The sequence below is a fragment of the Ovis aries genome, chromosome 17 (assembly GCF_016772045.2).
Source record: "Ovis aries strain OAR_USU_Benz2616 breed Rambouillet chromosome 17, ARS-UI_Ramb_v3.0, whole genome shotgun sequence".
NCBI lineage: Eukaryota > Metazoa > Chordata > Mammalia > Artiodactyla > Bovidae > Ovis > Ovis aries.
Window position 1 is genome coordinate 8,406,391 of NC_056070.1, and position 13,642 is coordinate 8,420,032.

Below are 13,642 nucleotides of genomic sequence, written 5' to 3' on the forward strand. Positions count from 1 at the left end.
TCATGACATTCTGAATAGAGGTATACTTTTTTTGTTTAATTGTCTTTTTAAAAATCTCTATCTTATGTTTTTTGCACTGGTTATGAATCCTAGCATGATGCTGATTATAGATATCCAGTCTTATTTCACATCTTAAGCAGAAGGCTCTCAATATCTCACCATCATGTATAATATTAGCTACAGTTTTTGTAGGTTCTTATCATCTGGATTTGAAAGTTTCCTTTTTGGTAGTTGGCTCTGGAACAATTTTTTTATTCCTAATTGTTGAATTTTGTAAAATGTTTTTTATGCATGTCCTTAAATATTATTTGATTTCTCTTAGTGTATTACTATAATAAATTTCACTGATTAATTTTCACATATAAAACCAACTTTATATTCTTGAGCAACTCCTAATTGACCATGATATATTGTGTTTTTCACATATTGATGAATTTGATTTGCTAATATTTTATTAAAGAATTTTGCATCTGTGTTTAATGATGTTGGGCTATACTTCTTCTTTCTTCTAATGCCTTTGTCTGACTTTGCTATCAGTGTTACAATGGCTTCAAAAGTTCCCTGCTCCTTCTCCAGCAGCAGCCAGGCCCCACCTTGTACTCATGAAGTGTCTGGTTTGGAAACAGGCTTCTTTGGGATCTTCTGGTCCTGCATGCCATACCACAGAAGAGTTCTCTCTCTTAGATCCCCTGCCCTATTCCTGTCTATCTCAGCAGTAGTCAGTGGAAGCCTTTAGAAAAGACTAGGGGAGTGGATGCAGATGACCCAGGTGTCTGGGCTTCTGCGAAAACTATACTATCAAGTGAGTCCACATTTGGCCTTTAAAAGATTTGTTAAAATTCCATTTGTTTTCTTCTTGCCTGTTTCTATGCTTGTCATCTCTTCATGTTCTGCCCAAGGTGATTTGTATTGACTCTCACTGCTAGAGTTTGGCAACCTCGTATTGCAGTTTATGAGGCTGCCTTGTGACCTCAGCTCTCAGATAAGCTCAAAAAGTTATTGTTTTATCAACTGTCTAAGTTGTTCTCATTGTTAGAGTTGGAAGGACTTTTCCTGACTTTCTGTATTTAAAGTAAAAGATAAACTCTGCATATTTTTTAAGATTTTGAAATTATATTTCTTAATATTGAATGTAAAACTCATATAATGGGCATGATTTTCTCTGTCTCATCCTTTGGCCAGGGGCCCAACTTCTTGTTAGACACTGTTTCATTCCTTACTAGAATGAATAGTGTTGTGTGAAAGGGCTTGATTAATTTTAGAGATATCTTAAATTTAAAAATTATATGGATAGTTCTACAATTGAAAGAATGATCATGAGTAAAAAAACCAGAGCTAAAATCTCAGCAGATCAATATTATGAGCTTCAGTTTTTTATTTTCTAAAGTGGAAAGATTATCCCTGTTTCTTTTATGTGTCATTGGATATAAGGCTAAAATGAGATGGTATATATAGAAATTATTTTTAACATAATAAGTAGATATGAATTACCAATAAATAATTTTCAGAAAGAATCATACATGAATAAAGCTTGAATCTTTGAAGTGAATTTTTATGCTAACGGTTTAAAACCTGTAGTTAATGCTATATGGTCTTATGATGGTAATCAGAAGACAGCATATTTTATATACAGGAATAATTGACAAATATTTGTTGAGCACCCTACTATCTGTGCTCTCCTCATTGCTGGAGAGGCACTGGTGAACATGACAAAAGCTACTGACCTTGTAGTGCTTATATTCTAGTGGAAAAGATAGACCATAAACAAATTTGTGATGCTGTTTAGAGATGCAGATAGAGATTCTCAGAAACTCTCTCAGGTACAGAGTTTCTGACATAGGATTTTAGAATATTTTTAGCAAAGTCACCATATGAGGACTTGGGGATTTTATTACTTAGCTGAGTTCCTTATACCTTATTGTTCAGTTTTATTCCTTCTTTTCCAAACCAGATTTTGCCAGATAGAAAAGTATCATTCTTTATGTGTTGCTCTGTTGTCTGCTCTCTTTTTCTGATGATTAGCTATTTAATTAAAACTTTTCTTGGCATTGAGGAGGTTTCTATATTTTTGAATAAATAGATGAAAAGCCATTTTATTATGGAAAATCTACATATATACAAAAATAAAGAGGGTAGGATAATAGATCCACATGTACTCATCACCTGGCTTTAGTAATTATGAACTCATGGTCAGTACTGTCTGATCCATGCACCAACTCAATTTCCTTCTCAGTTTGGATTACTTGAAGCAAATTCCTTGCCATCTACCCACAAATATTTTTCAGTTTTATTATAAAATCTAAAGGTATCTTCTTAAAGCATACCAAAATATCATGGTCTCATCTAAAAATTTTATTATTACCAGTAGTTCAAATTCCACATTTTTATATTATTTTTATAAAACTACATTCAAGTAGAGATATAGTTATTATATTATTTTTGCTTCCATTTTTATAAGGATAAAGACATTTGGTATAAGTATCCATCATAGAAGTTAAGATGCCATCCGAATTTAAAAGCAATTAAATTGAGTAATTTTTTTTTAACTTTTAAAAAATTGACTATACACAATACCATGATAGGTATATAATGAATACAAAAAGCTTTTAGACATCAGCCATGTCTTATAAAGTTTATAATATTGTGGCTGAGTTAAAACATAAAAGGTAACCCACAATACAAGTTTTGTTCTGTCCCAGTGATGGAGATATGGATGGTTTTCAGCCTCCATGACTATTCACATTGGTATATCATATGCATGAGGTGATTGCAAGGCATATTTTTCTTAATACTGAGAAGACAAAACTTTGAAAACTAGCTTTTTAATAATTAGAATGGATTCAGGATTATTTTTGTGATCATGCCAGCTACATTCCTTTGAATTTCAGTAAGTTCTTATGAGTGATGAGAAAAAGGATGGAATTACAAGTTGGCCTGGAAAGCTGGATGTGCTTTGGGAAGGTCAAAACTGGTCAGGGATCGTAGCTAGTGTTCTTGAGAGAAACAGAATCAGTAGGATCTCTCTCTATAGATATAGATACAGATATATATTTATACACCTATTGATCAATATATTTACATAGACATCTAGATAAATGGAGGATACATAGACAGGTAGATAGGTAGGTTTCTCTTTCTCCGTAAGTGATTTTTAAAAGTAACTCTTTCTCTCACCCCTCCTCCTCATATATGGAGAGATTTATTTTAGGGAATTAGTTCATACAATTGCAGAGACTAGCAAGCCTAAAATCTGTAGTGTGGGCTCCAGACTGAGACCCATGGAAAACTTGATGTTGTGTCTCAGGTCTGAAGGCAGTCTGCTGGCAGAATTTTCCTGAGGGGAGATTCGTCTTTTTCTTAAGGCCTTCAGCTGACTGGATGAGGTTCACCCACCTTTTGGAAAGCAATGTGCTTTACACAAAGCAGATCTAAATGTCAATAATTTACAGATACCTTCACTGAAGAATCTAGATATCTTTGACTAAATATGTGGGCACAGTGTCCTAGACAAGTTGATACATTAAAATTAACCGTCACAAGTGGGCACCGTGGCATAAGCAAATAAGTGGCTATGGAATTCAATACTCTATTAGATTAAGGCAAGTAGAGCACTTTAACTAGAGGAAAAAATCATATATAGGCATAGTAGTTAGTAAAATCACTAAGAAATGCCCATAATTTTGTTAATTATTCTTAAAATTGCTGCTAAAATGATACATAATATGTTTCTCGAAAGAACCAAATTTTGTTGAATTTGATCTTTGAATGTGTAGGAGTAAGAAGACAGAGCATCTGTGAAATATTTTATTAGTACAGTCAATTTTAATTTATTAGTAATAATGGAAACTGGGTCCACATGGCTACTGAACTTCATAGATAACATTTAATATTATTACTTCATAGATAACATTTAATATATTAATATTCAGAATTTTTATCAGAACTTAGACTTTAGTAGTCACAACAAGTAGAAACCTTGATTTGTGTTTTATCTTTGCTTCCTTTCTGGTGAGGGTTGAAAGGACTGAAAACGACTGGTTGAAACTGACTAATCCTTAAAACCAGATTGTAAGTGTTGATCATAACAATGGAAAGTCCTCATCGTTAGCTTGTTTCACAAAATCTTGTTTGTTATATTTATGTATGATATTCGCTGTAGCTTTATAGACTTGGGCTTTGCAAATCACTTTGTACTTACACAAAGTTTTAATATAGTCTTCTATGGTTCTCTGCCTGTAGTTGGGTTTTAAATTTTCACTAATCATAAAAGGTCTATACCTTGCTAGTGATAATCTCACTTACTACCAACTATGATTAGGAGAGTAGAAAAGAACAGAGTGAAACATTTGGAATAAAGATAAAAGCATAAGCAGGGCTAAGATTTTGTTCCATTATTATCCTTTTGTTTTTGTCACCAGAGTCTTTTTTTCTTACACTGAATGTGTTGCTTTAATAAGCTTTCAATAAAGATAATGATGTATTAATGAACTTCAATGTTCTGACAAGTTGATCATCAAACACAGATGCAAATATAAAAAAAATTAACAGTCTTTCTTAGGGGATTTGATTCTTGCTTTTATTTGCTAATTCCATTCCAGAATTTTTAATTCTCATTCCAGAATTTGCACAATAATTCTAACTCATGCATAACCTGTGAGTATGAGGAAAACACAATTAGGATAGCTTTCTTCGAAAAGTGGTGAGTGAGGTTTAAGAATTTGTGAACCTCACATTCAGCTTATTCAGAGCAAAAGAAAAGAAAATAAAGACAAAAATATGACCAAACCACTTTCAGCAGTTTGGCATATTTCTGTCCAGTCCTTTAGCTTAAGATTTTTTTTTGTTGTTCATAATTAAAGGAATAAGGTGTATCATATTTTAATTTTTTGTGTAATGTAAAAAATATTCATAGGTAAAATTTTTATCAAAACATAATACAGTGTATGTATATATTATAATTTTCTCGACCAATCTCCCATTACTGGAATTTTATCTTATTTCTAATTTGATTATTGTGTTGTGGATCCTGAGACCACCCCAAGGCTACTCAGTGATTTTCTAGGACGACTCACGGGACTCAGTATATAGTCCTATCAACAGCTCAGGTTTACTGTAGTGAAAGGATACAAAGCAAAATCAGCAAAGGGAAAAGGCACATGGCGTGAAGTCCAGAGGAAATCAGGAGCAAGCTCACAGGAGTCCTCTTCCAGTGAAATGACATGGAGGTACTTGATTCCTCCAGTAATGAGTGACACATGGGAAGGGTTATATATTGGGGAAACTCATTATAGACTCAGCACCCAGAATTTTTAATGGGACATGCTCACATTGGTACCATCTGCTTAGCATGTACCAATATTCCAGACTTTCAGAAGGAAAGCTGATATTCTGCCTAAATCATATTGTTTGTACAATTTAGGCATAGTGAGATGCCCTTATCTTTCAGGGAAAATTTTACATCAGGGACTAGGGAACTGTTTACCCTCTAAGTGCTTAGATGCCAGCTGAGGCTCAACCTTGCAAGCATCTTTTTCTAAGAATAGCAGTGTTATGCTAACTCAGAAACTAACTTGATTTCTGCACAGTTATAAATAATACTGTAATAAGCATCTTTGTTAATAAATCTTTTGGCACATTCCAGATTATTTCCCTATAAAAGATTCCTAGAAATTAATATTACATCAAAAATATGAACTTTAAGAGATTCTTCTTACTGATAATTACTTTCCCAGAAGTCTCTTCAAATTTTCGTTTTCACCAAACATGTATGAGTGTGGACATCAAAATAGGTAAGATCCATATGGCCCAAACAGCAGTACACAGTAAACTTGAAAGAATTTATTTTAAAAAAGTTAGAGTTGTAGGAGATGAACAGAAGACTAGTCATTGCTTCCATTTGCAGGAGGCAGAGACACCAAGAACACTCCCATTAAATTATCACCCAATATGCAGTTTTCTCCTAGACCTTTGTCATTTTTTAGTCTAGAGACCTATGACATCATTGTCACCTGTAAACCACACTGTATCCAGTTAATTTTGACATTCATTTGTTATAAACAATTAGCACATATTCTGTACCAGGTATTTCAGTTGTGTGGAGGATAAAACAGTGCTACTGGGCACAGTCCCTGCCCTCCTGCTATTGCAGGCTGCTACCAACATGCGCTTAAATTTGGCACATTGCTTCTTGGAAAACATTACAGGTAAATTGCAGTCAAGAGGCATTTTCAGGGACTTCTCTGGGGAGCCAGTGGTTGGGACTTGTCCTTCCAATGAAGGGGGTGCCAGTTCCATCCGTGGCTGGGCGGCAAAGATCCCACATGCCTCATGGCCAAAACCCCAAAACATAAAAATCAGGAGCAATAGTGTAACAAATTCAATAAAGACTTTCAAAACAGTCCGAATTAAAAAAAAAAAAAAAAAACACACAAAACCTTTAAAAACAAGTGGCATTTTCAAATCACATATTCGGATAGCTGCCCCTGCTTTGCAAGAATGAATCTGTGACAGACCTGGTCCCTGACACCTGCTTCAGTTAATCAAGAGTCTTTAGGTTCTAAGCCTGAGACCAACGTTTTCCAAAGCTGTAGGACATAGCAGATTGTCTTTTACTTCCTGGGAGGGGAATAAGAGTTTTGACTCTCAAGATGTTGTGATGCCCCTGCTCTCAAAATATGTGTTGATCATTGAAGGCAAATTTAAAGGAAACACTTTTGTATGCATGTTTTGTTAAAAGAAGTTCAAACTAATTGTATTTTATCCTTTATAAATACAACATGTCCTTGTTAGGAAAAAAAAAAGGATTAAAATTTAGTCTCAGTGTGTTGCCTCCTGAAAGGTAAACCATTCCTAAAGTTCTGTGATACTTTGCTTTTGTTCATAGTTTTTTACATAACTTCACTTATTTTTACCTAAATTTTTATGGCTTCATTTAAAATATGTTTTTCCTAAAACTTACTATTAATTGTAATAAATTTCAGAAAATTTGGAAAATACAGACCACTATCAGAAAAAAAAAAAGGCCTCTAGTATTCCACCACCCAGAGATATTCACTGCTAAATTCTGGTATATTTTGTCAAATCTGTTTTCCAGGTATATTTTTATCCTTAGTTAAACAGCAAAGCTCCATAAGAACACTCAGAGAGTGTTTCTATGATATAAAGAGGATCTTTGTGAGGGGTGACTCAGGCAATTCAGTTTGAACTTTTAAAAGGAGAAAAGTCATATTTAAGTTCTGTGAACCCGAAAATCGTCACTATATTGTTGTTATTCTTGTCTGGTTTACTGGGTCGCTGGGTACCTGTTCCAAACGTTTAGCCATTGTAAGTGCCTGACAGAACAACACTGGTTATTGCTTATAGAGCAAGATTCCATTTAAAAGAACATTTCATTGGAACTATGAGTGAGTTCAAGTGTATACCCTAGGAAACTAATCTTTTGGTTCCTGGGAAAGTAGAATAGCAAAACAAACTATGAGGTAAAGCCTGGCAGGACCAATCTTTACATCAGAGTCACAGCACTCACATACCACAAATGACCCTTCTAGAACTGAATACTGATTACAGGAAAAACTTCTGGGACTCTTACACCATGATTTCTAAATTCTTTCATCCTTGATTTTGATTCATGTCTTGGTCTTCAGATAAGTGTTTGTTTATTTTCTTAAAAACACGTGTTTTTCTGAGCAGCTTTTCAGGGCATTGGTATATTTGAAAATGATTTTTTTTTTTTGCTGACCTTCATACATTGAAAACAATTTTGTCACAAAATTTCTGTTTCACACCTTTTCTTTTCTCTAGAAATTCTGTTGATGGTATTCTATTATGTATGGGTTCTTTTGCTGTTTTGCAGAAGAAATGTGGAAAGAGCCTGAGTTTTGCAACTTTGAGATTTTTCTTCTTTCTGAATATGTATGAATTTTTCTTTAATCTTATAATTAAAATTTTTTTATTCCTTTACTTTTGCAGAATGCACTTGCATACAAATCCCTTTTAATTAACTTTTCCTAAAACACAATGAGCCCCGATACTCAGAAGATGCAAATTTTGTTTTCAGCTCAGAAAATTGTAATTCAATAGTGTTGTTTTTTTCATCCCTGATTGATCTGTTTTTGTCTTTGGTAAAGTATATGATTTCTTTCATGTATATTTATCTTTTGTCCTCTGTAATCTTCTCTCTCATTGTTTTTGTCTTCGGATACTTTTCCTCTGCATTCTAGGAGTGCTCGCCAAATCCAGTCGTTTGATATTCTGCACCCTCTTTTACATCCCCACTAACTCTGAAGTACATTATGATTCTACCATTACGTTTTTCGTTTCCTTGTATTTCTTGTCTTTTAAAAAACACTTATTTCCATTTTCATTTACCTTACAAATCGTATTTTCAAGTCTTTATCCTTGTTGCTTTTGACTTCTATTTTTAATTGGAGTTTAGTTGATTTATAATAGTATATTAATTGCAAGTGTACGGCGTAGTGATTCAATGTTTTATACATCTTACTACATTTAAAGTTGTAAAATATTAGCTATATTCTTTGTGCTGTACAGCACACCCTGTAGCCTGTTTACTTTATACATAGTAGTTTGTGCCTCTTATTCCTTTAGCCCTACCCTGCCTCTCCCTACTTCCCTCTCCCAGCTGGTAACCGCTAGTTTAATCTCGGTTCTGTGAGCCTGCTTCTGGTTTTCTGTATTCATTCATTTTGTTGTTCAGGTATTACATGTAAGTGATAAAATAGCATATTTGTCTTTCTCTGTCTGACTATTTTCGCTAAGTATAATACTGTATGTAATACTCTCTAGTTCCATCCATGTTGTTGCAAATGGAAGAATTTCATCCTTTTATATGGATGAGTAATATTCAGTTGTATATATATATATATCTTCTACATCTTCTTTATCCATTCGTATTTGGTGGACACTTAGGTTGCTCCTGGTTATTTCAAGTGTTTATAAGTAATGCTATTGTTAAATAATGCTGCTGTGAATATTGGGATACATGTTTCTTTTCATATTAGTGTTTTAATTTTCTTCAGATATAGTCTCTCATTTGATATACAAAAGTAAACTCAATGGAGTAAAGACTTAGATGTAAGACTGGAAACCATAAAACTCCTAGAAGAAAACATAGGCAGACTATTCTTTGACATAAATCTTAGCAATATTTTTTTGCACCTGTCTCCTAAGGTGAAGGAAACTAAAGCAAAATAAGCAAATGGAGCCTAATTAAACTTAAAAGCTTTTGCACAGCAGAAGAAACCATAGACAAATAAAAAAGACAACCTAATGAATGGGAGAAAATGTTTGCAAATGACTGGTAAGGGGTTAATATCCAAAATAATAAACAGCACTTACAAATCAATATTCAAGAAAACCCGAAACAACCAGATTAAAAATAGACAGAGGATATGAATAAACATTTTTCCAAAGAAGATACACAGTTGGCCAACAGGCCCATGAAAAATATTCAGCATTGCTAATCATCAGAAATATGCAGATCAAAATCACAGTGAGATATCACCTCACACCTGTTAGAATGACTATCATCAAAAAGTCTACAGATAACAATATTGGTGAGACTGTTAAGACAAGGGAACCATTGTACTCTGTTGATAGGAATGTTAATTGGTACAGCCACTATGGAAACAGTATAGACGTTCCTCGAAACACTAGAAATAAACCAATCTCATTACTCAGCAATTCTACTCCTTGGTGTTTATCCAATTGGTGTATAAAACACTAATTCAGAAAGATACATGCACCCCCATATTTTGGCCTTTATTTTGAAGAGTTGGCTTGCTACAATATAGTGGGAATGCCAACACTTTTCTAAAATTTTCTTCTCAGTCTTGTGAAATATTTTACTAGATTTTCAGAATTGTAGACTGCATTGGATGGAGGAGCCTGGTGGGCTGCAGTCCATGGGGTTGCGACTGAGCGACTTCACTTTCACCTTCTACTTTCACGCATTGGAGAAGGAAATGGCAACCCACTCCAGTGTTCTTGCCTGGAGAATCCCAGGGACGGCGGAACCTGGTGGGCTGCCGTCTATGGGGTCGCACAGAGTCGGACATGACTGAAGTGACTTAGCAGTAGCAGCAGCAGACTGCATTAGTTTTCCATGGCTCTTCTAACAATTTACCAAAACTTGCTAGCTTAAACTAATACAAATTTATTCTCCACGGAGAATTCTATAGTAAAAATTATTCTCTAGAGGCCAGAAATACAAAATTAATTGCATTAGACTAAGTCCAAGTATCAAGAGTGTGGACTCAGTTAAGACTTTGAGGACCTAGGGAAGAATCTACTTTGCCTTTCTGAAGGCTGCTTGCATTTCCTGGCTCATGACCTCTTTCTCAGATCACTCTGGCTTCTTGCCTCTGTCATCATATTTCCTTTTCCCCTTCTAGTCACATCTACCCCCAACCCCCCAAGTAAGGATACTATCGTGTAGTCCATCAGGATAATCCAGGATAATCTTCCCTTCTTAGGAGTCTTAATTTAATCTTACCCATGCTGCTGCTGCTGCTGCTAAGTTGCTTCAGTCACGTCCGACTCTGTGCGACCCCATAGACGGCAGCCCACCAGGCTCCACCATCCCTGATATTCTCCAGGCAAGAACACTGGAGTGGGTTGCCATTTCCTTCTCCAATGCATGAAAGTGAAAAGTGAAAGTGAAGTTGCTCAGTCGTGTCCGACTCTTCGCGACCCCATGGACTGCAGCCTACCAGGCTCCTCCGTCCATGGGATTTTCCAGGCAAGAGAACTGGAGTGGGGTGCCATTGCCTTCTCTGAATCTCACCCATACAACCCTTTAAATCATATGAGCTAAGGATAAGGATATGATATCTTTGGGACCTTGTTCAGTCTACTACAGGGAACTTTCCCCCTGTGGCACAGTCACGTGGGCTTCAAATTTGGAATGGCCTGGGTTCACACTACCACTTAGCAATTGTCTGAACTTGGACAAGTGACTTAAAATTTTTTTTTTTTTTTTTTGCTGTTAAGCTGGGATAAACTCACCATGGACCTTGTAGGTTAATTTTGTGGATAGATCAAGTAGTGTATGTTCAGGGCTTCCCAGGTGGCACAGTGGTAAAGAACCTGCCCGCCAATGCAGGAGCTGTAGGAGACATGGGTTCAATCCCTGGGTCAGGAAGATCCCCTGGAGGAGGAAATGGCAACCCACTCCAGTATTCTTGCCTAGAAAATTCCATGGAATGAGGAGCTTGACGGGCTACAGTCCTTGCGGTAGCACAACTGAATGACTGACACACACATACAATATACCTTAAGTGTTTAGCAAACTAGGCCATCATTAAATGTTAACTATCATTGCCATGATTAATGTAGGCCCTGGTGTGTTTACCCTGAATAAGGAGAAACCAGTCTATGCAAAGTGAGTGATTACACATGGAGAACATGGTGGGTTTATCTCAGCTCTGCTCCATGTTCACTTGGGTGTGTTGGTCGCCTCTTTCAGTTCTATACTTGATGAGCAGGTGTTAGTAGCCACTTACCCATGGAATATAGTTTGGTTCTGCCAGTGTGGGGCCTGTCCTATTTCACTCCTTTGTTCTTTATTCTTTTTAGCTGTTCAGCACATGAAAATTACAGTCCCCACTGTACATTGTTATTGAGACCTGCCTGTCTCACCCTCTGCGCAGAGTACTTTCCTTAAAATAGGACTGTATCAAATCCCAGCGTCAGGATTACTTCATTCCTAGTTGTTTTCTTGCAGTTGTGGGGTCAAGTGGATTGATGGATGGGGTATGGAGAGGAAAGTGGTCCTTAATAGGTGTACCCACATTTTAGAGAGATGGTTTGTTGTTCTGTTCATTTTTTTAAAGGTGATCTTAAGCCTCTTTCTAATGGCTTTCAGATGGGCTAGGGGTTTATTATTATGTAACGATCACTGATTGCTTTCCTCAAGTCCGTTCCATTACCCTAATTATGAAAAAATTTTTTTTCTCAGCTGACACTAAGTGAATGGTTAAATTTATTTTTTGTGACCTTGAAATTTTTGTCTTTTTTATTATAGAATTTTATTTTGGACTATAAAAGGGGCTGCCTCAGTCAAAGGTAACAAACCATATTGAACCAGAAATCATGATTCTTTTTGAATATTTTTTATTTACTATAAACTTGGAAGTATCTGCCCATCTTCTTCAAATACTTGATAATTCAGAAAGATATTATGCAACAGTGATGATACTGTTCCATTATATTATATCCTAATCACAATGAAGTTCTCATATATTTTTCTAAATTACCTGAAGCTTATCTTGCATCTTGTTATTTCCTCTGTATCTACAAACAGCTATTTCCATTAGATAGCCAAAAAAAAAAAAAAAAAAAAAGATGAAAGCTATGTTATATTTGCTGTCTCTCAGCACACTTAAATAGAACTGGTTAGTCATATTCCTTAGATGTTAAATAACATACAACTTGGGAGCCATGGATATACAGTAGATTATAAATAAGTTAGTTTGTTGGATCTTTATTTTTACTGAATTCTTTTGGAAGCAGTTCATTATAAATAAAAGCAGGTAAATAATTTAAGTAATTTTAGAATATATTCATTTTTGACTATAAATTGACAATATAAATGGATTCAAATGGACATTTCAGTCATTGATTCTAAAGTTTGAACTAATGCAATAGATGGAATTCAGCTGCCCAAGCAAGCTTCTAGGGTTTGATTATTCAACTGATTAAGATGCTGTTTGTCAACTCTAGTTTACCCACCCCTTTTAATTATATAGATAATCAAACTAAGAACTGCTAATTCTGTCTCCTAACTATTAATTGATTGTAATTACCTACAGATTAAAACTGCATGTGCAATTAACTCAAAGAATTAATTGATAGGAATTGATAAAAGGGAAGCAGAATGGGCTTGGCATAAAAAAGGCTCTAGGGCACAGGACCACTGAACCCACTCGTGTCTTGGGCTCTGTCACATCCTCATAAAGATACATCGCGCTTGCATCTGGACTTTGGCTCTGTTGGAGGCAGTTGCACTGATTATTTCTTACGGACATTTGGTTTCTTGGTTGACTGAAAGAGTATAATTGAAAAGTTTACACTGCTGTTGTCTTTGGATTTTGTACGGATATTCGGACAGTTTGGACAAGTCTGCTGCTTAGTCGCTTAGTTATTTCCGACTCTGTGCAACCCTATGGACTGTAGACCACCAGTCTCCTTTGTCCATGGAATTCACCAGGGAAGAATCCTGGAGTGGGTTGCCATGACCTCCTCCAGAGATCTCCCCAACCCAGGGATCGAGCTCATGTCTCCTGCATTGCAGGCAGATTCTTTACCACTGAGGCAACAGCAAAGTCCCTGGGGACAAATCTATCCATATGCAATGTGAAGGAAATGCTTGTCACTGCAGAGGTCATAGAAAAATGATAAATGTTTTAACTAGCTAGAGATTTTTTTTCTTCCCTATACCCTATTTCCTGTTTTATTTCCTCATTCTCTTGGTTATATCACTGGATACAATCTTATCAGTTTTCTGTGAGTCATCTAGGTAATTTAGGTTTCTAAAATAATTATGCTTATTAGATTTTAATAGTATCTCTCACCTGTATTAAATAATTGGCTTATTGTTAACTACATGAATTTGAATGAAAATGGG

The 13,642-nt window shown here is 35.5% G+C and overlaps 1 protein-coding gene across 1 annotated transcript in view; it reads left to right on the forward strand.

The window, feature by feature from the left end:
• IQCM (IQ motif containing M) overlaps nucleotides 1-13,642 on the forward strand; it is a 594,059-nt gene that overhangs the window by 205,931 nt on the left and 374,486 nt on the right. The window contains exons 8-9 of the mRNA XM_060400977.1: nucleotides 2,145-2,193; nucleotides 11,353-11,358. Coding sequence (XP_060256960.1) covers nucleotides 2,145-2,193; nucleotides 11,353-11,358 — 55 coding nt within the window. The remainder of the gene's footprint in view (nucleotides 1-2,144; nucleotides 2,194-11,352; nucleotides 11,359-13,642) is intronic.